The 25516-nt window shown below is 39.2% G+C and overlaps 1 protein-coding gene across 3 annotated transcripts in view; it reads left to right on the top strand.

The window, feature by feature from the left end:
• The window catches only part of CCDC148 (coiled-coil domain containing 148), a 78880-nt gene that overhangs the window by 299 nt on the left and 53065 nt on the right, over window positions 1–25516 (top strand). For 2 of the 3 annotated variants that reach the window (XM_080398682.1, XM_080398680.1), the window contains exons 2-3: window positions 18338–18418; window positions 23409–23530. In XM_080398682.1, coding sequence (XP_080254808.1) covers window positions 18364–18418; window positions 23409–23530 — 177 coding nt within the window. In that variant the 5' untranslated portion in view covers window positions 18338–18363. Of the gene's footprint in view, window positions 1–490; window positions 15943–18337; window positions 18419–23408; window positions 23531–25516 lie in introns of all 3 variants that reach the window. The other variant, XM_080398681.1, reaches the window with a different exon arrangement.

Raw genomic sequence — 25516 nt, 5'->3', positions numbered from 1 at the left:
CTCTCTCGGCGAGGCGGGCTGCCGCGGGGGTGCCCCCTGCCCCGTGGAGGGCGGCCCTGGAAGCCGTCGGCATTGCCGCTGCAGGGTCGGGGCTGGTCTCGGCTGGGGCGCTCCGGTTCTGGCGGGAGCCAGGAGCTGGAGGCCCGCGGTACCGGCAGGGCGGGCTGCCCGGCCCGGCGTGCGGCCCTTAATCTGCTCGGCCCCGACGGATGAGGTCAAGGTGTTTGTGAAAGGCACGAGAAATACTTTCTGTATTGCTTCCAACTCTTACTGCTTTGAAGGTTCTAGTGCTGGCCTAACCGTGGCATAGAGAATTACAGACTGAGAGAAAAGTAAATATATCTGAAGATACCATGAAACACTTAAAATAGTGTTTGGGTGAGAGGGCGTGTGTGTTACATTCTTGATCTTCTGAGTTACGTGACTGTCCCAGACTCGCCCTGTTTCTCAGGGTTTTCTGACTGATGCTGTTTCCTTCCTCTCCTCCCAGCCCTCCCTGCTGTTACAGCTACGATAGGACACGCATGGCTTCACTGTCTAATGTGATGGTGACACGGTAAACGGCTAAAAGAAGCGAAGACTAAACAGCCACTTGAATCTGCCCAGAAGTGCGTGTATTCTCCTTTAACTCTGTTGCGGTTTTGCCTTTTACTTTTCCTGATACTCATCTGGCATGCTGAGAAGGCTCCAGATAGTCTCCTGTAGGCAGACTTGTATTTGGGGTGTAGTTCAGTGAGCAGCTCTTGCTCTCTTAAGAGGATGACTTATTCAACCCTTTGCCCTGTTGCATTGATGCAGACTGTGCAGGAATCCTGCTTAAAAATAACCGTGAAAATACTACTTGCATTTTTATTGTCTTTTTTCTATCCAGATTAGTTTTCCAGTTTGGTGTGCAATGGCATGCACCATATTTTTATCTTAGTATAAGGACATGTGAAAACTTTGATGTGGTTTAGTTGATATGTACACTGCAAGTAGAACTGTGTCCTTACCCTCTTGTTTTCAGAAAGGAACTGCAAGTGAAAAGTAGGGGGTAGCAGAACATGGCAAGTCCACCTATAAACTCAGAAGTCATATAGTCCCTTCTCTTTAATTTCCCACTTGGAATGTGATCTGCTGCACTGGAAGCTATGTAGGCTATTGGCATAATTTTAAATCTCTGTAATACTTGTTTCCATTTGTATGGATTAATGCAGTCCTACAGTATGATCAGTCATATGCCAAATGGAAAGCACTTAGCAGGTATAAACAGGGGTCTTGATTCCCCACTGCCCTGAAAATCTCGATTCATACTAGGTTAAGCAGATATAAAATATTACCAAACCTGAATGGTGACTTCCTTCTAGGAAGTAGGAAACAGGAGTCCAGAGAAATAATAGCCAGAAACGTAGTAAACCAAAGAATAACAAGGGTAAAATAAAATAAGTAGGGGAAGGGTCAAATGAGAGTGGAAAGCAAGAGAAAAGGAAAAATAAAATGTGGAATCAGAGTAAGCAGATCTCAAATAAAGGGAGGAGAAAGCACAGAACCTGAGAGAGCAATGGCTTTCATTAGTTGCTAGGTTGCTTCTACCAAAGGTGTACTGGATTAATTAAATCAGCTTCAAATCAGTCTCAGCTGGTTTTAACCTTTAATTTGGATATTGTTACATTGGCTTAGCTTCTTCAGATAACAGCTTTTAGAAAATGAAGGAGCTTATTTGCCTCCCCTGGTAAATCGAACTATTTCTGAATGTTGCTGTGACTGTGGAAGGCACAGTCTACTGGCAGGTCATGAAAGGTGGTATAATGCCATCTCTAGGCTGTCCAGATTCTGGGTGGTACCAGGTGGATGGCTGTAACCCTCAACAGTATCAGGAACAGGCTGTTCCAAGTGCGCTCTACCCCTGCAGAGCCATGCGTTGCAGTGCCTCTCTGTATTGTAGTGTTTGCCACTGGGGCGAAATGGAAGAGGGTAAGAAATGGCAAGAAGGAGAAAGTGACCTTGAGCCAGTTTGTTTTGGCACAACAGAAGTATAAAGAATTAAAAATAATATTTTGAGATCCTGTCATATTTGCAGATATGTTGAATGACTATCAGTGAGAAACATTTCATTCTGTCTGGTATTAGTCATACAGTCATAGCTTTTTTTGTTTGTTTTGGCACCCAGGGCAGCCAATACATTATCTAATTTGACTGCTGCATATCACAGGCCATCAAGTCCCACCTATTTATTGCTGTATTGAGCCCAACTGGAACAAGATACGTTAACAGAAAGGCATCCCATTTTAATTATCCAATACAAAGAGCTGCGTGGTGTAGTGATTCTTTAGGTTTCTTATTCCATTAGCTGATAGTAGCCTTTGTCAAATACGTGTTTAAACTGTTATATCAATTTTAGGATCAGCAACAAACAAGTACTGTTTCTTTTTATTCACCTTCTTCAGGATGTGACTTGAGAGCAAGTGATCCTTCTTTTTCATTCTCAGTGTCATTTGGAAAGCACTGATTCCATTATGTTTACAAATCTTATAAAAGTCTAATGGCATGTTTCCCTTCTGAGCTTTCCTGGTTTCTTACGAGTCTTAAATCTGATCTCTTAAGATATTGTGCTCGTTTTCTGGCTTTTTAGACGGCCAATTTAGTTAATGGGTATTTGCTGGTTATTTTGCTGCTGTTGTGCTCCTGCAGTATTTCAAGTCATTAATATGTTTTTCTGCTTTGTTTAATCTATTCTGAAATTAATCCACATTTCAGTCTTTATATATATATATATATATATATATATTCCACAGATGCCCACAGTCCTTGCAGAACACTGGCATACCTATCTTTAATTTTAGTGATTATTCTTCTATTTGCGAGCTTACCTAGGTTTCATCATTGGATGTAAGTGCGCAGGCAACGTGGCTAGAAAGTGAGAATTGCCGGCACGCAAGGCTTGGTCCTTGGGAATGTGGGATTATGAAGATAAATACCAGTCACAAAAATAGTGCTGCCTTTGTTTCTGTGTCTCTTTTTTTTTTTTTTTTTCTCCTGGAAACTATGTAGTGCTACCTGTTTTATCTGTAATCTCTTACAGGTACTAAAATTACAGAGGTTTGGGAAAAAAATGATGGGAGAAGACAGTGATGCTCATGGAAGGCTAACTGAACAAATGAGCAGCTGTTCAGTGTTCACAGGGGAAATTATTAGATGTGTGGCTAGTAGATGGTTCTTCCCCTCGTTAAAACATACAATTTGGTTTCAAAACTTCAAGCCATTGTGTTGATGTCACAGCAACTAAGTCAATCATGCTACAATTGACTGGGTAATTTGTAAACTGTAATTTCATTTGGTTTTAAAAGCAGTAAACTTCTGCTTTTTTTATTGTTGAACTGTAGAGGTGTGGCACCCAATAGAAGGTGTTATTTCTGAAGCAGTAGTGGACTCACATTTTCCTATTTCAGTAAGGGTTTTTACAGAAATTTTAAGTTTCAGATGGTGGCATTCAAAATTACTGTTCTATCACAGGTATAGATTTCGCTCTCCCTGTGGGAAAACAAAAGTATTGAGGAAAACTATCTGGATACTGCCAAGTTGTTTGCATTTTCATAATTTTTTTCCCATGGCTTTGAAGCATCAGGTATGAGTATTTGAATCTAGATCCTGCAAAAGTGCTCAGCAGGATCACCAAGCTTCTGATTCCATGCCCACTTGAAGCAGGCTCAAGCCCAGCTGCAATGGAAAAGGACAATGCTACCCTGTAATGACACCTCTCCAGCTTTCCTTGTGCCAGCAAACGTGATTGTGCAACTGTGCAGTGAGCTGGTTTACAAAACTGATCCGGTTTCCCCAGAAACCTCTCTACAACATACACTCTTATTTTTTTAGTTGGATCAATTTCCTGATCTAGCTCACTGTTGCAGCCTCTAATGCCTGCACCAAGACATTTGCAAGTAGCTAGGTACAAAGGGAATGGGGGAGGTCCTCTTTCTCTCTTTTGGTAGCAGTGGGAAATGTTCTGCCCTGCGTCCCTGCTTCAGCACAATGGAGGTGTGAGGAACAGTTCATTGGACCACAACATAAGCTGAGTTGATTCAGGTTTAAGAAGAGTAATGTTTTCTTGGCAAAACAAAACAATCCTGTACCTATATATTGATTCAGCTTCTAGTGTGGCACCATGAGTGGTTTTGTTAGTGTTTTATTTGGAGGCAGCATACTGCAGTGAGAGGGTAGGAAGAAGTGCCCAGTGAAGGGGAGTCCTTAACTACGCCTCGCTGCTGAAGCCAGCTAGTAGTGAAGCCAGGCTTTGTCACACACGTGCACTTGTAAGTCAGGGTTGCTCTTGGATATTGCTGCATTTGACAAAACAGGGCAGCCTGGCAGCAGCCAAATTGATGATTTGGTGAGAGGATGTGAGGAAAAGCAGAGTTCAGTAAAGAAAAGGTTATTAGCAGTCATGCTGTTCTGTAAGTTTTCAGGTCCTAAGCTTCTAAGTAATTTTTGTAGAAACCAAGGACCCTAAAAAAACCCGCAAAAACAACCACCACTCCCACCCCCCAAAAAAACACCACCAAACCAAAGCACAAAAGCCCCTCACTCACACCCACCCCAGACCCACACACACCCCAGTCCCTCAAACAAACAAAAAAAACCCCAGCCCTAGAGAGTGCAAGTACTTGTATCTGCTCAAGGACAGGTGAAAGCCTGCTAAACTCCTTCTCAGTTCCTACTGACTGCTACAGTTCCCAAGCTGAACAAAATATTAACCATCTTCTCACTAGGACATGTTTGAGGCCTAGAAAAAATTTTGGGAAATTTACCAAATTGTAATCTTTCTTAGCTGAGTATGATACAGAATTTCAAACTGAAATCCAGAGAACCTTATGAATAAGGAGGCAACGAAGGGACTGTATATGCAAAAAAGATTGGTTCTTATTTATGGGCTGTACATTTCTGATGCTTGTAAATGAGGGGCCCCAGACAAGCATGCATTGGGTTTTGTAGTAGGATATCAGATATCATGCGTTAATTTAAAGTGAAGGTGTGCCAAATGCTTCCCTGCATGTAACTGCACATGTGACCTAGCAGAACTGGCAAAAGCTGTACAAAATGATACTGATGCTTCTGACAGAACACCCCACAGTAACTTCTAAATAATGAATTATCTATCCCTCTTGCTTGCTATCTCACAGGCTGCAGACAAATGTTATTCTCAGACTCCAGCTATGCTACTGTCAGACAAAAATCAGATAGGCTGCCTTAAGCTATAGTGATACAGTCTTTGGTGTCAGCACTAACCCACAGGTTCCTGCTTCCACAGGTTCGTCTTCCACAAGTTCCTTTCCCCTGCCCCAGCCCCAGCAGCTGTTAGCCCTGTTTGTGTCTCTTCACGGTAAGCTCAGTTTGTGAAGCAGTGTTAAACTCTGGGAGCACTGACACAGAATTGCTTTTGAGTATAACCGTAAATGTGCAAATCACTGCAACTTGAGAGCACCATAGCTTCTCATAGGGTATAATATGAAAAAGTATCTCCGCTTAAGGAGAAATTTGACTTACTCTGAGTAATATGTTCTTGAAGCACTGACAAAGAAAAATGGTACCACACAATAAACTAAGGCAGATGACTTCTGCCTGAAGTTCATTAAGCAGTGCTTACACAAATTGGTCTGTCAGCAGAGCTGTGGGGAGGAGGCCTCCAGCAGTGGTTCAGCGAACCTTTCCATACAGGTTTGGTCTTTTTTCTAAAGAAAAAAACATCAGTAACAGAGCTAGCAGGAAAATGGGATAGATGGAAATGCTCTAATTTAAAATACTACACAGAAGGCAAGAGCAAAGACTGAGGGCAAATTAAAATCACTTTTGTAAAACAAAGAATTGGACTTCTGTTTTCTTTCCTGCTTTGAGAAAGCCTGGGCTTTAGCTAGTTAAGGAAAACAAAACTATGATGACTGAAAACTATCTAATTGTTCATTTTGCAGCACTGGAAACAAAATCACATAAATTGCTTTATCTGAAGAGCATTGGGTCTGTGATGTAACAACAGTAATTCAGATACTTTGTACAGAATTTTTAAGCCTAGTCTTCAGTAGGTAATTTATTTTTTTTTAGTGACTTGATGACTTTTGTATACTGTGAGCGTCTTTAGCTTTCTTCCATTGAACTTCTGCTACTATTTAGCATTGGTTTAGTATCTGATGGTTTAGTAGATGTGATGCCTCTTATAGGGCACAGTGTTCTGCTACAGCTCCTTTAAGTTCTATGTCCTTAACTATTCCTGCCTGTGAAATGACATCCTTATTCCATTGGCCCCGCATGATTATACATGGAATCAATCTTTGACATTTCTGTAGTACAGTATGTATCCTACATCTTGATAGGAAGCCATGGTAACTGAATCATTGCCTACAGTGTAGACATAACTGGTTAGCAGAAAAAAAGCAGGCCTATGCTTATTTTGTGTAAGAACGGCTGCCTATGGTATTACAGCTTCAGTGATGCCTGTTGCAACTGAGACCCTCTGTACGAGGAGACCAGTGCCAGCTTCATTCAGCAAGATTACAGGCAGTCATCACTGTGCATTGAAGGGTAGAGGGATGTTTGTATCTTTCCAGTAGAGATGCCTCTTTGCAGAAACACAGCTGCCAGTCCTTCCCACATCAGGGCAGTCACCTGGTGGCAGAAGGCCATGGTCAATTGAGAGCATGTTGGTGTGGCCTTCCACAGCCAGTCACCTGAGGCCAGCCCTCCTGCTTCCCTTGGTTACTTTGCTGGCTGGTCTGTCCCCAGGCTGTGAGCTATGTAACTGCTGTAGTTTTTCTCCTCATTTGGCTCCTTTTAGTCTCCTGAATATCTGTTCTGAAGTATTTCTACTTTCACACCAGTCCTTTCCTCTTTGTTGTTCTTACACCTCTAACAACACATTTTCTTTTCGGATTAAGGTCTCCTTTTCTTCGATGAAAACTGTAATGAAAAAATGCTTCTTCTGTAAAACCTTACAGCTTTTAGGTTCTCATCAGAAAGTTAGATGCTAGCTGATGGTATTAGTCCTATGAAACCTTCCTTTCTAGTTACTTTCAGAGTTTGGGTTTTGGTTTTAATTGTTATTAAATGTATGGCAGTTCTCTTAGAAATGAAATCATTTGTATAGTATCAAGGTTATTTCATACTGACCCAGACTTTTCAAAATACTTAGTGTGTTTAAGCTTACACATGCAGCTATGTGCTGTGTTGGATCTAGACTAGAATGGCTGTTATGTTGCAGAACAAGAGTCCTCAGGAGAAAGTGCATGGGAAGAAGAATGGCACCAAAACTTTTATATGGAAATAAACAGGCAGATATTTTTTCTTACACAATTTGGAATGCTTTGTATGGATGATATGACTTTATTCTGAAATATATTCTAAATGGCAAAAATACTGCACTTTCTAATTTCTGTACAGGTTCTGTTTGAAGTGCTGTGCCTTGCACAGATTTGGGTGCCACTTGTTGGAGAAGGAATGCATTTCCTTAAGTTAGCAAGGTGATAGTTGTATTTATATTTATTTTTTACTGTGAAGTTAAATGTTCTAGTTATATACAAACAAGAAGAATTTATTTGATTAATTTTAGCATTTAGAAGGCAGGTCAGATTTTGGACGAGGAACATGATTTCATTGGTGCTATTATGCAAAGAAATCCCAGACAAGAAAATTCCTTCTCTCAGTACTTTTCTGCACTTTTAGGTCTAGTCTGCTTGTTCCTATGAACCACATCTTTTTGTTTGTTTGTTTGTTTTGTTTTTTTTTTTTTAACACTATATAAATTTTATATGGGGGGCTGAAATGCTTGGTTCCAAAATGGTAGGCCTTAAGAGATAATGAAATTGCAATTTGTTGTTCCGCTAATATCAGTCTCTTCAGAGAGTCTCAAGCTACTGTTTTGGCCTTGTTTTTCATTAATAGAAAAAAGGAAAAAAAAAAAAAAACCAAAAAACAACAAAGCCAAGGCAAAGCCCAGATGCTTTGTTGTAAAGCAGGGAATGTTGATTCTATGGCAGTTTTCTATTGCGGAATCTTCTGTTGTGCTAAATGAGTAATGTAGATTTAAACATTTTATCTGCTGGATGCCAGAGCAGCAGAGTGGTAAGTTGCTCACTGCACCATTACAAATATCCTGCTTTTCACAAGGCTAGCAAATAATCAGATGTGCTTTAAGAGTCAGACAGTTAAAGGCTGATTTAACTATACATTTGTTATTTCTTAAGTAATAGAGAAAATTGTAGGGTGCTATAATGGATAACTCAGACTCACGTCTTCAAATAATTCTTTAAATGAATATGTTGAAGCATATTGTTTAATTTGTAACTTCTTGTTATACATGGAGGTAATAAATAGGAAGCTAGATGGAACACTAAGAAAAAAGTGTACAATACAACTCCGCAGATTTCTTGTGTTCAGATCCAAAAGTCTGTAAATAAAGCTTCAGGATTTTTGCATTTAGCTCAGCAGAGCAGGATTTTGTCCAGGAATTGCCCACCCACATGCCAGGAATTGCCCAGAGCAGCTGTGGGTGCCCCATCCCTGGCAGTGCTCCAGGCCAGGCTGGATGGGGCTGGGAGCAGCCTGGGCTGGGGGGGGTCCCTGCCCAGGGCAGGGGTGGGAACTGGGTGGGCTTTAAGGTCCCGTCCAACCCAAACTGTTCTATGATAATCAAGTACTGAAAGCATCAGCGCATTTTCTCATTTCATCTTCTCATTCACATAAACTTTTAAATTGCCAGGTGTGCTGTCTGCAGCTGGCTGGCTTTGAATGGGTGCATTTGGTCAGTGTAAATGGATGTGCATTTATTTTGTTCCAAATAAACCAACAAAACAAAATACCAGCTGATACACTTGATTCAGGGTTGCATGTGTGGTGGATGTGAGCGACTTCCTTTCCTGCCCTTTTTATGTCAACCTGTTAACTTCTAAAACATTTACTCCCTTTATTTTATTTGCTTGTTGCAATTATTTTTTTTTCTGTATGAAGTGATTTTTAAGTGTATTTTGTCTTGGATTTGCTACTAAGAATTTTCAAAGACTAGGGGGGGAAATCCAAGTTCTCTTGTACTAAGAAAGCAGAGTGTTCCACGAAGCTGATTGTTTAAAGTGTTATTCAAATTGAGCTTCCTACTTTGGATTAGGTTTTCCTTAATGAGGAAATAATGAGATTATCATAGACAAAAAGGACTTATGTGTCTTCTGGGAACATACGATTTCTGATACTTTATTTCAAACAGATCCACGATTCTTTCTTTAGGGAATACAAATTTAAATTATAATCAAGCTATGGGACTTTTCTAGCAAGTGTTTTGACAGTGAATGATATAAATATTATACTATGTATTTTCTTCTGGAGGAAAGGATTGACCACTGCAAGATGAAAATGCTCTGGATGGGGGCCATTTTCAGATAGTTCAACTAGAATAAGAGAATGGATCTGATTAAAGGATAAAGCTGGTTATTTGTTTGTTGCTTTTACTCCATGCCATACAATATGAGTGATTCTCTGCCTTTTTTCCCTAACAATAATTAGGATCAGAGAGTTCTAACAACTGCATGTTAGTATTCCTTCTCTTTGAATGGAAACATGCAGTAACTAAGCAATTAACATTTACTTTAAATTTTAAAATCTAGGAAGAAATCTTCCACAAAATATTTAAGACATCTCCAGATACTCAAATGAGAGCACTGAAAAAAGGGACTTCGGTGTGTTTGGGTTCCCCTCCCCCCCAAGTTTGGATGCTTTTGGAAACATCTGGCCTAATGTGTAATCGAAGTTCCCATTGATGTTGTGTTCATAGTTTTCAATGAAGTCAGTGGTTCGTTTCTGGTTTTTAATTGTGTATGGCCACTAGTAATTTACTTGAACCACTGACAGCATTGTAACACCTGCTGTTGTGAAATTAAGCAACCTTCATTTGCACAAAATATGAGTCGCTATTAAACTGTCATTGGTTATGCTGTTAAATCGTATTTTGTGTATAGTTGATACGGCTGCGTATTTCATAATTTGACTGATTTAAAACACACACCAGAAGTTTTGTTTTAAATAGCATGTCCAGATCATTAAATGCTGTGCCTCCCCACCCAGTAATTTTGCCCTTCTGTTGATTAGCAGCACTCTAGCTGAGAGGAAAAAATGACACTCATGACCTGAATCGGCAAAGTTTTATGTATGCAAGTGGCTTGTCAAATTGAGGCAGTGAAATCTAGGCTCCTTTAAAGTTAATGGTTAAATGCATTGGGAGTACTCATGCCTGAGGAATTGGGACCTTAACTGGGCATGAATCATCACCAGCAGCAGCATGTGACAGGGTGCGATTGGCAGACTGCAGGCTTTGCTTGCTCCAGAAATGCTGACTAACACTTGTAGAGTTTAATTTCTATTTAAATGAAAGGGAGTAGGATCTTGCCTTAATATTTGGTGTTCACATATTTATAAATATACTTAAGTCATATACCTCAGGCACAAGCAAGTGTTTACATTAAGAATGCACTGATGTATTTATTGAATTGAAGGCACAATCTTTTTAGAGGTCATACTTGTTATTACCTAAAAGAGTTCTGAATTGTAGTGAAATGCTGGATTTTCAACAGGAGGAGAAACAGTGGGTTGGTAAACCTTCTGGTTTTTACTGTTAATAAAAGCTTTAGTCATGGCTGGTTGTAGGCACAGCCTATTTAGCATTCTCGGGGAACAGTTTTCTATGTACTAAAGGCTGCTGCTCAATGTCTGTTTCATCTTTTGTACTTTTTCTTTCTAAGATGCATCAAGACTTCCAACCTAGTGGCTGTACTGAAATTTGAACAAAGCCTTAAAGCAGGGTATCTGAATTCAGGCTTAGATGAACTTTTATACTGTTGAAGAGGTTTTTAGATATATCAGCATTAAAGCAGAAATAAATTTGACTTGCAGTGCTTTTATCATTTTGATTGGTACATTTTCTAGTTACTGAAGCTAAACTACAGGTTTATAAAGAACTTGCCCTTTCTGAAACCGTCTGAACATTCATTTCCAGTGTTTTAGTGAAGTCATAATGTTGAATTTGTGATAACAGAAAATGATGTCTGTTAAAAGGCTGAGATCAAATACAAACATGACACTATTGAAGAAGAAAGAAATGGGTAGACTGGAAGGGAATAAGCATTTATTTAATGAAACACAGTAGCCCTGAAATTACAAAAAATGGTCAGAAGTTGTTTTTTCCGTAAGTTCCGTTCCTCCAGATGTATTCTGCTTTCTTTTCAAAGGAGATGAAGCTAATGCAAATACATGAAGTTTTGTTAAAATGTTGACATTGTATCAGAAACATGTCAGTAGAAAGAAGAGATATTAACAATTTGCCAAAGGGGTAAATAAATAAACAAACTGGAGGGGTAGCTATGCTGCTGCTAATCTTACTAGTATTTGTAGTTGTTTTTGAAAAAGGACAGTGTTTCTTGTGTTCAAAGAAGCTAGCCATTTAAAGCTGGCCAGATGGACCCAGATTAGGAGGATGGTTCTCAAAATGTGTGATACAGGAGAATGACGCTAATGCAGCAGCTGTGCAGGGAACACTAATAAAAGGTTTTTGTAGACAGAAGTGGATGCGATGGATCCAGTTGTCTTAAAGCTTTCAAGTACTCCCAATTTTTCATCAATAACTTATTTTTGCTATCATATAGGGTCAGATGGGAGTCACTGTGTAGTACTGTCCTCCCAATTTTATCAATAGAAGTAGTGCTAGGAGGGTCAGAACCCAAAAAAGCAAGCAGGAGGAAGGCTGGCTGTCTACAGCAGCAGAATAGAATTTCTTTTAAGCTTGTGAGAGACTAGATTGTCAGCTCCTTGATCAGTTATTTTTCTAAAGTCTGATGTTTTGTCCAGTCTTTACATTATTCATAATTTTGAAATGTCTCTTCAGTTTGATTTAACTTAACCCTACTGAAGTTCTGATGCAGTAATGAAACTGTCAGGAGGTAGGTATCCCCTTTTTCTTTATTTCCAGCTGACGTTCCTGACCCTGGCCTGTTTTTATTTTAATTTATTTTTAAATCCCATGTTTTTGAGCTTTGACCACGTACAACAGGTACTGTGAGCTGATGGGCAAGGCAGGAGAATAACCAGAAGTCGGCTTGGAAGTCAGACTGGGAATAAAAAGTATGGGCTTGTCTGTGCAAGGCACTGCTCATTCTGTCAAGACTTGGGTTCGGGTTGCTGATACCTACAGAAAATAGTTTGTGTCCTCCTATGCAGTTGTACAGCACGTCGTACTGATTGGTAGAGCTCTCTAATGCAGCTTTTTTTCTTCTTCTCTTAGAGCTTTCCTCCAAATCGGCCGAGTTGCCAGGTTCTTAGTTCTCCAGCTAAAATGCTGCTTTGACCTTCCCTTGCTGCTTGGACTTCATGATGGTAGTACCTTTAGTAAAAATGCTATCCTGTTCATCATAGTATGGGTGGAAAGGGAAGTGCTTCTCCATTTGTGAGAAGTTAATCTGATTTTGCTGTTAGTTACAACTCCTAACCAGTCCTTGCATTCACACGATGGCAGGAGATAGCTTCATCAGCACTCTCAGGTACCAAACTGCTCTGTTTCAGCCTGTCCTGCGTGTTCTTGAGAACAGGTTTGAGCTTATACTTCATTGCATCTCAGGTATTTTTTTATTTTTCATTCACCCATAGGCTTTGGAGCACCTTGCAGATTGCAGAGTGAATAGGAGGAAGGCCTTAGCTTGTGCTGTGTGTTAGCGTGGGCTTGACCTGGCATCTGTCGGCAGTGTGGGAGCACGGCCGGCCCGGCCTGGCTAGCTCTACGTGTGCCAGCAGTGACAAGGCAGACAATTTTCCAGGTGTTTTACTGAAAGGTTGCAATGTTGTGTGACACAGAGCATTAACAGCTTTGTAATTACTGCTTAGGATCAGCAAACCAGGCATGGCATGGCCCAGCTGCTCTGGGTCAAAGACTTGTGGGGCACTGGGGGAAAAGACAGAACCTCGAGATGCTGTTGTCCTAGGGGGCTTCTGGAGTTTTTTGGCTTTACAGTCTGACTACACTGGGGCAGAGCCAAAAACAGTTTGGTTTTTTTTTTTACTCTGAGTTATTGGGTGAAGTGTTTTGGATTAAACACTCAAATGACAATAACTCAATTTAGTTTAGGAAGTTTGGATGTGAGATATATGCATTATTCAAAAACCTTCAGAGTAGAGTATCTGTTAATATGTATGGTTAAGACAACCATCCAATATGTGGGAACCCTTGTAGTTCCGATGCTTAGGAGACCCTGCAGAAAGGGCATTGGAAACCCATGTTTTCCTCGTTCATGCCTCTTTATCCCCAACCACTGGGATACAATGGTTTACGGAAGGGACGGTCCTTTTCTTTTTTGGGAATGGTATCCAAATTTCCTTGTGATTGTATTCTAAAGAGTGTTTTTAAAATATAAATGCTAACATATCAGCCTTCCAACCTTCTTGAATATTTTCTTAATCTTTCTGGTCACAAATATTAAAAGGATTTACCATGTTTCTGGATACTATGTTTGGTTTAGGCTGCATTTTATGTATGCTAATAAACTAATTTGCTAAAAAAGTCCACAGAAACAAATTTATTCCCAATGAAAATATACTAAGTACCAGAGGAAGAGAGGTGAAGTTACTTTTGTTCTAAGGAGTACTACTTACTGAATAATCTTTCCTTAGAAAAGAAGTATGTGAATTACAGTTATTCTGTTGTAATCTGTGAAAGTGAAAAGATTAAGGCAGTAAACTCTTCCTGAAATTGTTATTTCTGCTCTCTAAGTATTTTGGCCTCAAAACCACATAGGTATATGGAAAAAAATCATTAGGTGTAACTCATTACCTCTGTTCAAGCAGCTGCAAACCTTTAAAAATTAGTTTTCATCATGAAACATAAAGTTTGGGTTGTAAGCTCTAGTTTTGCACATTTGGTGCAAAATTTCAGTTGAAGCTGACAGGGAGCTTGGAGGATAGAGGTTGTGCAAGCATGCCCAGAATTAACCCACTGCTATCAATTAAATTTGTCAACTACAAATAATACGATCTTTGTAAATGTGTCATTATGATGTAAATATACCAAGCTTCATCCTAAATTGATTTCCTTTCCCCTTTTAATACAGACTCCACAACTAGGAGAAATACTAACAGTTCTCAGAGTTTAATGAGAGCATTGACATAGTGGAAATTACTCTTTTAAGGTCATGAAATGAACATTAGAATTTTTCCATTTTAAGAGCAAAAAGGTGAAGGTGCTTACAATGTAAGCCAGATGTATTGAAATGCAAAATCCAGTGGCTCTTGTTAAAAACTTAAATACTACCTGAAATACTTGCATTACTTTCCATGGGCTAGAGTGGAAACGCAAGAGGAAGTAGAGAAAAATTTGCTTCGTATGATTTTTTCTATGGGTTATGCTTTTAAGAATGAAAAATGGAAGTAGATTTTGTGCTCTTTGAACTTGCTGTATCACAGTTCTTCCACTGGGCCCAGGGAGACTGTAATCAGCAGGGATTTCCTCAGACTACTGATGCAAACCCTGTGCTCTAAGAATACTGCCCAGCAGCGGTCTGCCTGTGTCAAGAGAAAGTATCTCTGCTGTGATACTGGTATGAATGAATACGGGCTGTAAACCTGATGATGGCGGCTTAAATACCCTTTGTACAGACCAGCCTTGTGAAAAGAGCAGTCAGGAAATCTTTGGAGGTAAATAGTTTACTTTGTACCACTGTATTCAAATGTACCCCTGAATTCCCTCTTTAAGCATGGGGAAATTGGGTTCCAAGACTTGCAAGTGCTAGCAGGCAAAGCAAAGCCAGTTTTAATTGTTGCAAAGCTGTCATTTTGACTTTGCAAGGAACTTTGCCCTCTCACTCTATAGTTAGGACTAGCCCATGTTCTGTTTTCCTCTGTAGGTCTTTTTTCCAGCTTTTAGTTTGAGAAATTCTGGCAACTTTGTCAAAGCTGCTGCTCTCACTGGGCTGTTAGAAATCTGAAAAGTCCAAATGGTTCCACAAAGCATGTGCAGACAATCCGCTTCAAGTCTAATGCAGGTATATTTATTTCTGTTTGCAGAATCTCAGAATGTGGTAACTTTGCTGATATCTCTGCTAAAGAAAATCAACATTGCTGTGTAAATATTAACCGTAGTACAGAAAAACCCTTGAGAACTTGCTGTTGTTTAAAAGTGGTGCTGCTGATCTGTGGAGCTCAAGTGGCACTATGGTCATACTTGTTTAGAAGCCTTGTGTTGGTTCTTCACTCTTCCTTGGTAAGAATATCAGTAGGGTTATGAAAATGCCAAGCCACAGTTGAATTTTCATGTCTTCCTGAAGGAGGCTAGGAATTGTGATGATTTACGATCTTTCTAAGACAGACATGTATGAAAGTCTGTTTTAGACTGGTCAACCAAAAAATCCTTAAAATAAAGGATTTCAGTATATATTTTGATGCTTTCTTTCCCTTTCTCTAAATTCAGGTATGTGGTTGATTTACTTTTCAAGGGCAGGATGAAATTCAGCAAAATAAAAAAAGCTTGGTTTTTTCCTTTGTGATTCATATTAAAAGCCTTAAGAAGAAATAATTGCAAAGTATTACTAAACAAATATTTTGAGTTTCCTTATAGTTGGGTTTTTTTTTACTTTTTGAGCTTTTATTATTGGTATTTTAAGTTTTCGTGTTCAATCTTAGTGTCTATAAATTCAGTGGAAGATTATGTCAGAGAATTATGCTGGAGTTTCCAGAAAGTGCTGAATATTGTAGAATTCCATGGGAAATTATGCCAGTTTGCAGGTTTTCACTTTTTTTTTTTTTTTTTAATGATTTCCCCCTCTGGCCCTGTTTTCTAATTACAGACTTTCATGTTGTGTCTACTTCCCCATCCTCCCAGGAAGAAGCTTTTGAAGGATAGAAATCTAAGGGAGTTATGACACCATGGATACTGAAGTAAACCTAATTTAGAGACTTGTAAGCAACCTGAATAAAAAGAATATTCTTTAAATGACTTTTTAAATTGATCAGCCTATAGCTCAAAGATTTGTGTATTGATGATTGAGGATTTCCCAAATTTCTCAAAGTTCCAGTCATATTTCCAGTCATTCCTCCAAGATATAAAGACAAGCCTGTTTATAGCTCACCTTTCTAAGAAGCAGAAAAATATGTTTTGTCTTTAAAGGGGAAAGCAACAACATTTAAACTGACTGCGCATCTTAAAGGAATGAGTAAGGCAAATCCCATACTTTACTGTGTTACATAAATCCCTACCTTAAGGCCTTACATATATAATTAATTTGTTTTTTTAAAAAAATTTATTCCAACTGAAGTATATATGCAGTTAGAAAATTATGTATAGGTAATTTGATGTATAGATAAAACATTACCATGACAAATAGGCCAAAGTTAATTCTGATACAGAGAATTAAAAATTACAAATTCTTCATTTGTCTGGATGAATTTAGCATTGTTATATAAGATTACAAGTTGAAACTAAATAATGGCTGTAGATTGGGGAAACATGGAATCAGCAGTATGAATATGCTAACATTTTCCTTCCTTTCTTCTTCCCCTGACTTTTAAGGAGTGTGTAGACTTCGGGATAATAACTGTGAATTTATCTACAGGTGACTATTAGATTGTAAAATACACATTAATCTTTCAAAAGAGGGATGAATTCTCATGTATTGTCATTTTCTTACTCTCGTGTATCTTTAATTTCAGTCTTGTGATCAGATGATGACGTTCAGTGAAGCTTCTGACCAATTGATATCATCAATTACTTTCAGAACAAATTTGAAAAGGTCCTGTTATGGTTAATGAATGGTCACTCTTGGGGGAAGACAGATGACATTTAGACTGATACTTTTGGTTTAGTGCAGGGACAGTTTATAGCATTGTTAAATAAGAATAATATTCATGAAGAAGCATTGAGAAATGTCACACTTTATCAGTGACTGTTCACTGTTTTCTCTTGCTTTGGTCATGGAATATTCACTGTACAAAGGCTGTGGTCATGAATTTTCTTTGCCTTGTAACTTGCGTAGTTAACATGTACAGAATTAACATCAAACTGACTTTGAGCCACAGGAATAGAGTGAGTGTGTGTGTGTGTGCACTGTTGTGGCTGTAATTTCAACTGCGCTAACCACTTGTTTGCAGTAGTATTGGAAGCTCATTCATAAAATTGTTGTCCATCTAAGACAGATTTTAACACTTCAGCTGTTTTTGATGTGTTGTCATGAAGAAATGCAGAATGTTGTCATGAAGAAAACATAGGTAACAACAAAGTACAATGCTAAGTGTCTTTGATTGCAGTCTCACTTTTTTTATTTGACTGAAATTAATAGCACTGTCCAAGCAGTTCCCTTTCCATTGCTTCTGCTGCTCTTCCTTCCCTCCTCCTTGCTGCATTGTGCCATCCTTGGAATTTGTATGGATAAACTGGTTCAACTCACTAGAACAGCAAAGAAGTAACTTCACAATACACAAATTAACAGATTTTGCTGGTCTACGATTTACTGTGTTGCTGCTTGCTGTGGGACCAGATAAATGTCAAAAGTGTGACAAAGTGGATGGAATTTTGTGTGTAGGAGATTTTGGTACGGTAGTACTGGGTTTGAGGGAGAGGGTTCTTGGGGAGGCTGGTTGAACATGACCTTCCCCATCTGGCATTATTCAGCTGTCGATTCAGTTCCACTGAAATACCTCATTTTGATCTATTGCTTTTCTTTGCGTGGAAGAACTGTGGTGGTTCCCAAGCATGCTTAATTAAGGTGAAAGTAAGGCTTTTAAGACATCAAAGTTTTTTACTATGTTGTGTATCTTACTTCATCCTAAATGTCAAGTTGATCCCAAGATGATGTGAATGCTTGATACATGCTGGCTGTCACAGTTGCTCATTGGGAACTAAGCCACTGTTGCTGCAACTGCTGACTTGGGTTGACAAGTGTTAATACGGAGACTCTTAAGGGGGGTGTAGGGTCTATATATAAACCAGTCTCTAAATGTAAGAAGAGAGTGATGTTTTCAGGCTTAATTTCTAAAAAGCAAAGAACATCTCAGAAACTTAACTTACATTTGGGTTATTAGGACTGTTATATTTTGAAAAGCACAAAGTAAAGAATAGGTGATCTGTGTGACAGCATTATAGGTTCATCAAGGAAATATTTTGTTTTCTTTTTCTTAGCTGCTAAATTGAGGCACGTGCGATCTCTTAAAATGAAAAACTTGTGGAATTTCTGTCTAATTACATTTTTAGTGAGATGTGCCCTCTCTCCTCAGAAAACAGTAGATATTTTTTGAGTGTGTTTCTGGATTGCATCCACAATGCTGGTATTCTCAAAGCATTTGTTTTGTTTCTCAACAGGTATAAAAAATAAATAATAAATAAAAATGAGTGAACTGGACCATGGAATGTTCCTTACAACTCAAAGGATTAGTGATGTAGGTAGGTATGCTATCATGTTCAAATTTAATTGTTTATCACAGTCTAGAATAAAATTACATATGAAATACTCTGTGTAATAAATAGCTGCATATGGGAGCTGCTATAGCATTCTGATCATAGAATCTGGTTTGAGTTGGAAAGGACCTTAAAGATTATTTAACGCCAGTCCTCCTGCCCCAGGCAGGGACACCCCCCCCCAGCCCAGGCTGCTCCCAGCCCCATCCAGCCTGGCCTGGAGCACTGCCAGGGATGGGGCACCCACAGCTGCTCTGGGCAGCCTGGCCCACCGCCTCGCCACCCTCACGGTAAAGAATTTTTTCCTTATATCTAATCCAGATCTGTCCTCTTTCAATTTAAAAATGTTGCCTCTTGCCCTGTCACTACAGGCCCTGGCAAAAACTCCTCTGTTTTTCTTCTGATCCTCCTTTATATATTGAAAGGCCCCGGTCAGGTCTCCCCCACAGCCTTCTCCTCCCCCGGCTGAACAAGCCCAGCTCTCTCAGCCTGTCTCTACAGCAGAGGGGCTCCAGCTCTCTGAGCGTCTCCGTGGCCTCCTCTGGACCCGCTCCGACAGGTCCGTGTCTTCCTTGTACCGGGGACCCCAGAGCTGGATGTAGGGCTCCGGAGAGCAGAATGCCTTCCCTTGACCTGCTGGCCACACTTCTTTTGATGCTGCTCAGGATATGACTGGCTTTCTGGGCTGCAAGCACGCGTTGCTGGCTCATGCCAAATTTTTAATCCACCAGGATCCCAAAGTCCTTCTCTACAGGGCTGCTTTCAATCCATTCATCCCCCATTCTGAACTGCTACTGGGGATTGTCCTGGCGGTTTACTTGAAAAAGTCTTTCCATGATGAGGCATCATCTGGAGTTATGTTGTCAGACTTTCTGTAGGCATGTGGCAAATGAAAATTCTTAGGGGAGACTTGAAGGAAGATCATGGGGTAGCTTTGCAGGATTTACCTTAACATTTTATGTGGCACCCCTCTGCAAAACCGTATGTCAGATATATTGCTTCCAGCCACTATGCTGTTAACAGTAAATGGAAAAAATCTTCCTATCATACCTAATGGGAAGTTTCACTACTAAAGGAACCTGTCAAAGAGGGTGGAAAGAAAAGGTCCATTCCTTATCCTGATAAGCCTCCTAGTTTATGTAGTCACTGAGGATCTGTGCGCTAAAGCTTTACTGTGGTAAAAGTTCAAGTATTTTCATTTACCATTATAATTGTATCTCAAACTTTAGCAAATATGTTATAGAAAAATTGTGAAAAGCCATTCTAAAATCTAAAAGTTTAGTATTTTGTATTTTTATTCATGTATACATTAGTGCGTGTATACATACATATAAAAATAAATAAATTTTATTTTCATTGTAAAATATAAGACACATCAAGTACGTTACCTATTAAATACAAAATTTCATCCTGTATGACAAGACTGATTTTGGAATTAATTTCACATGGATAGACCCTATTGACTTCAGAAAAATCCTCAGAGTAAAATCCTCAGTAGAAGAAGAAATGGATAAACAGTGGAGATTTGCAAGGTTCAGATATACAGGCTAAAGGAAAAAGCATATTGAAAGCAAAGATAAAATTAAATTTTTGGGGGTTAATTTTGGAAATTGAACCTATCTCTCCTCATTCTTCTCCTCATTCTTTTCTTAAATGTGAGGAACATGATTAATTTGGTGAAGATGAGTTGTCCGAGGAGGTACTTCAGGTACCTACTTTCTCTCACAGTAGTTCTGCATATATCTATGTATATTTATATGCTTTATATAAAGTGGGTTTTAAGAGTGTACAAAATATCAGATTATGTTGCTAAATTAAACTTGGGGTTTCCAGAGAATACTCTAAGGCTTCCAAATGTTGCCGCAAACTTTTTTTTGTTTAGAAACCCAACATAATAATTACTCTTTTTTTATCTAGGTACGACCAAGTTTAACCTTTTTAAGTAAATGGATTATCTCTGCTTATTCACTGGTCTCCGTTACATTTTTCTGTGGTTAGAACAGATTAAGACATCCCAGCCAAAGAAAAATAGTGCTTCTTCCCGTTACTTTAAAGCATTCCTTATTCTCTCCATCTATTCATTAAGTGAGGTGGTTCATTCTCCCTGGTTGTTTCTGCACTGTTTGTGTTACTGCTTTTTGTACATCAGTATACACTTCTGCATTTTTCATCCTGTGTTTCCATGCTTTTTGTTGTCAACCCTCTTCTCTCATTTTATAATGTGAGAAAGAAAGGGTGCAAAAAACATTAAATGGATTTGGTTTTTGATCGTATGTCTTATCCTTACTACACTGTACTGGGGAATAAAGCTGGCATAGTGAAAGCAGGGTTTCAAAAGCCAGTGGTGAGTGAGAGCTGTCAAACAGATACAACAAACTAATTTCACTGAGTAGTTTAAGGAAATTACAATGCTGACATAGACCAAAGAAAACCTGTCAGATATTGCAATTTTCAGTGCCATACCCAGATAGGGTTGCTACCCCTGGATACCTGTGCCACCATTCAGAACAAGTGGTGTGAGGTATCCATGTTAGTGAAATGATTTAGGAACTCCTTCAGATCAGGAATCAGAAGTTAAGAGTGGCATGGCTAAAAGCTGACTGTAGCATGAGGACTTTGTCAATGCATGCATTGACATGGTGTAGGTTGCATGTAGAATGCTTCTAAAACCATTGACACTAGGTCTGTACAGAGGTCTCTGGAGCAGCTGCAACAGGTGCTGCTGGGAGAGGCTTATATCTTTATCTCCTCTGGAAGATGACAGTATCCCACCTTTGTTCTGACACTTACCTGCATGATAGTATGCTATCCTGGAATTAACTGAGGATCTCTAATGCTGGAGCATCACGCTGTCATGCCTTTTGAAGATCATGAGGTTCACAAGCACCATGCCGAGAAGCTGTAATTAATGGCTTCTAGCAATAGTTAACGTCATTTAGTAGTACTAGTAACAGTTCCTGATTCTTTTCTAATGAATAAGACAAGATGCATCTGCTAACATACCTCCCAGGCCTCTGCCTGCAGGGAGCCTGAGTTAAAAATGTTACGGCATTGCTCTGAAGCTCCTGCTGCGCCCTGCTGCTCATGTGTGTGGACATTGATGTTGCTGCCTGAAATGACTCCTAGCGGACCAGAAGCGATTGCAAGCCTTTGGGAGCAGTAATGAGGGAGTAATAGGCTTAGGAGGAAGAACTGAATGAGCGGCTTTTTCAGAGGGTTTGGCAACAGAGCTTTTACTGCTTTGAACCTGGAATTACATTCCGTGATCTCTGCTTGTAATAAAAATAAATATGGAATTACATTCCATGATCTCTGTTGTAAGAAATCTCAAAAAGAAGGAAAAAAATGTTCACATAAAATCTTGCTGACTTAGGGATGGGAACTTTAAATTTGGATTGATGGGACTAAAAGCACACAGATGAACAAAGCCACCTGAAAGTGTAAAAACTGGGAGAAAGGAGATTATTCATACTAAGCTCATAGAGGGGATCAAACTACAGAACATTTTTTGTGTAAGGTATATAGAGAATAAAAAAGTAGTCATAACACAAGATCAAAGCTATAACCTGGTTAGCATTACGCTGATTTGGTGGAATAATTTGCGTGTTGAAAAAATGAGTGGCCAAAAAAAGCAGGATTAACAAGTAGGAGGAAAGTAGGAAGCCTTCCTCTAGGTAGCTGGTGTATCCTCTCAAGTTCAGGCAGTGGCAACTGCAAGGGATTGCCTGTGGAAACTGTGGATGGTGATTACAGGGGAAGAAAGATGAGATTCTCTTTTGATGGGAGTCTGGCGCAGGCCAATAAGCTAGGAAAAAAGGTTGATTAATATCAGGCAGCTATGTATCTGAGGTTACCTTGAGAGTGTTTCTCTTTTTGTCTTGACAAATCTTGTTCAGATAGGATTTACAGGCTTGGTTTTCTGGATTCATTCTGATACAGCTGTTGGTGTTCTCAGTCCTTGGCTCACTGAGTTTTAAGTGTATGTGTATATGTAATGTTTATGGTTAAACTGGCCATGTAACGGTGGAAGTTATCATTTTCAGGAAGTTGGTGAAGGGGAAGAGAAAGGTTGTGGATTTAGGAACTTGAACATAAGCCCAAAGGACTCCTCTGGTAAACTCGAAGTAACTTGTTTGGGGAATATGACAATCTCTCAAAGAACTTGCAATGATCCTTTTACGAAGTTTATCTTCACTGTGTGGTGAAAGACCAGCTTGGTTAAATCTTTATTGACATCAAATGCTTCTTCAGGAAACCTGCTTCCTCGGGGTTTGTTTGGACAACAGTCTTTCAATACTGTCACGATCTTTCAAATACTGATGATAGGACTGCAGAAAGCGGACATTATAATCCCTACTGCTGGCAGCAGACACCAAGTGTGATGTTTCCCTTGCAACTTAGTGCCTTTCTCTCTTTATGAGGATGTACATTGGGGGCCGACAGAAGTTTAACAGATCGATTACGCTGTTCCAGCCATAGCTGGAGATTCAATGGGAAATGTAGCTGCAACTCATTCTGTTTACATATAATTAGTAGCTTATATACCTTTTAGAAAAAATTTACTTATTTTGCTCAATCTATAGAATACAATATATACTGAGGTAATTTTCCAATTTGTGAAATAAGAATGCATATATTACAACTTATGTATTTCTGTATTAGAAATTACTAAAATTCCAGTAAACTCAGTTTGAAGTGAATTATTCTTTAAGTTTCCATATAAAAAACCTATTTAATATAAACTTTTTAAATAGACACATGATTAATGTTTCTTATATGATTTGTACTAGCTTACGTTTGTTTCAAATTCTTATTCACCAACACACAATTTCTTTGTTACGGAAACTTCTAATGCTTAAAATGCTTAAAATACACTGTTTCTAATTTCTATCCATAATACTTTCATTTTATGACTCACACTTAAAATATTTCTCCAGTATTTGAAATGACTGTATGTGTTTTATGTGATAACTAGGAAATCTGGTGTTTCCTATGAGGAATGGTCTTTGCAGCCAGAAGTATAAACCTGTTGACTACAAACATCTACGTGAACTTGCTGCAGAAGAAAAGCTGACATCTGCAAAAATTCAATTAAAGGTACGATTTTTATATTATTTGTAATGTGAATGATGTTAAAATTCAGTGATCATATTTCTTTTCACTGCCCCAAGGAATCTGAGAACGGGTAGGGATAAATTGCTGTAAGTGTTTAGCAAAGGGGGCCAAAAGATGAGAGTCTATCACAGTCAGCCATATTGTGATTTGGACACATTAATGTCAAAGTGTGGAATTTCTTTGAATCAGAGATGCAAAATATGTGTGGGATCTGCTTCCCAAAAAGACAGGAAAAGTTTGTATTTGAGCGCTTTGAGGAAATACAACCAGACTCATTACATAAACCGTTCAAACTATGGGGGTAATGAAGAATTTACAAGGATAAATGGGAAGCGGGGGTTCATCCAGAACAAAACAAAAAAAATATAGGAAGTGAGGATTTCCAAAAGTCAGGTGGAACTTCAGTGCTGCACAAACACAGCTCTTCTGCATCCAGAGGTACCTCTTTTTGAGAAACAGTTTAGCTTTCATGTGACTTATTTAGCTGCTGGACCTCAGCGTGGAGGCATTCCAGTGCCTTTGTGGCACACGTCTGCAACTGGGATGATGTCAGCACTTGTAGACCTGAGCTGGCTGCTGAGACTTGGTTGCGTTGCAGGTTCCAGTACATTGGCCAGCCACTGTGCATCACCATGTAATTAGCAATCAAGCTAGGTAGTGTGAGTTCAGAGACCTACAGTATTGGGGAAATCACAGTGGCTTTGACAGCAGCCAGACCTCATTGGGTAAAACCAGTCTGGTTAAATTGGGGTAGCTTTTAAAAGATGATGTGCTTGAGTATCTTTGTATCTCGCGTCCTTGTGTGTTCTCTGTGAACTACGGTATTGCCTGACTTGTCAGTCTCAGTTGCATACAACATTGGAGAGCTGATGATTTTTTATTATTATTATTTTTATTAGTTTTTTTAAAAAATATGTGCCATTTTGAGCAGGTAGTTCTGGTTGCTTCCAACTTTACCTACAAAACAACACAGAATATTTTTGTGAACAAGCTCCTTAAACAGCAAACCCAAATATATGAGAAGACTGCGGCTCATCTTCACTTCCATCCAGCTGTACATTAAAAAGTTTGCTTAGGATTTTTCAATGAGCAGAAAATAACGTATTTTAATCTCGACATGTTAATCTCTTGAGAAGAGAAATTCTTTGAAGCCTATTTATGAGTTTAGGTTTTTTCCATACAGCTTATCATCATGCTATGTTTATTAAGCCACAACATAATTTGAAGTGTTGCACTTCTGGTTTTTAATGGGACAGCCAAGACATAAATGTTCTTTTACACTGGGTTGTGCGTAAGTACTTGTGTATTGCAACCAGCTGGGGCAGGGTTGGCAAGCGAAGGTGGTTAGGAATAAACAGGTCTTGGGTTTAGCTGTGGATGTCCAGAAGCATTCTTTGGATTTATATTTTTAAGAGCGTCCCTTTAAAAAATTGTGCTTTCTTTGAAGGAAAGTATATGTCAAACTGCCACAAATGCAGATGTCCAAGAAGTCTCCAGCCTCTCTGGAGTGTGTGTGACTGGCTCTGTATGTTTTCCTTTTCATTTGTGTGGAAATAGTGTAAAACTTTGGTTAGTAACGCTGTGGAGGGTAACTCCTTGTGAGAATGGAACTGCTTTGAGTGTGTAACTGTTTCACTGATGAGTGTCACGTGTTTAAAAAAAGTAAGTGGAATTCACAGGAGGAAGTGATTTCTGGAGAAATTGACACTGATAGACATTCAGCTGAGGGAGTTCCTTTAGGCTGAGAAACAAAACAGAAGAGGAAAAAAATTACCGATTTGACACAGACCCCTCCAGCAGTAACATTATTTGAATGCTGTTTCAGAAAACTGCAAATCCAGCATAAGGATAACACAGCTTGGTATGCTTAACCTGTGCTAACATGGCAATTTATTATCTCACCAGTCCTTGGCCATTCCTCTGAACAGTTGCAATTTGTGGATGGCTTTTGGGATGAAAGACTATGCT

This window comes from Falco punctatus (genome assembly GCF_963210335.1).
Source record: "Falco punctatus genome assembly, chromosome: 8".
Classification (NCBI taxonomy): domain Eukaryota; kingdom Metazoa; phylum Chordata; class Aves; order Falconiformes; family Falconidae; genus Falco; species Falco punctatus.
The sequence above is the reverse complement of the archived record's forward strand: the minus strand, read 5'-3'. Positions and strand labels throughout refer to the sequence as shown.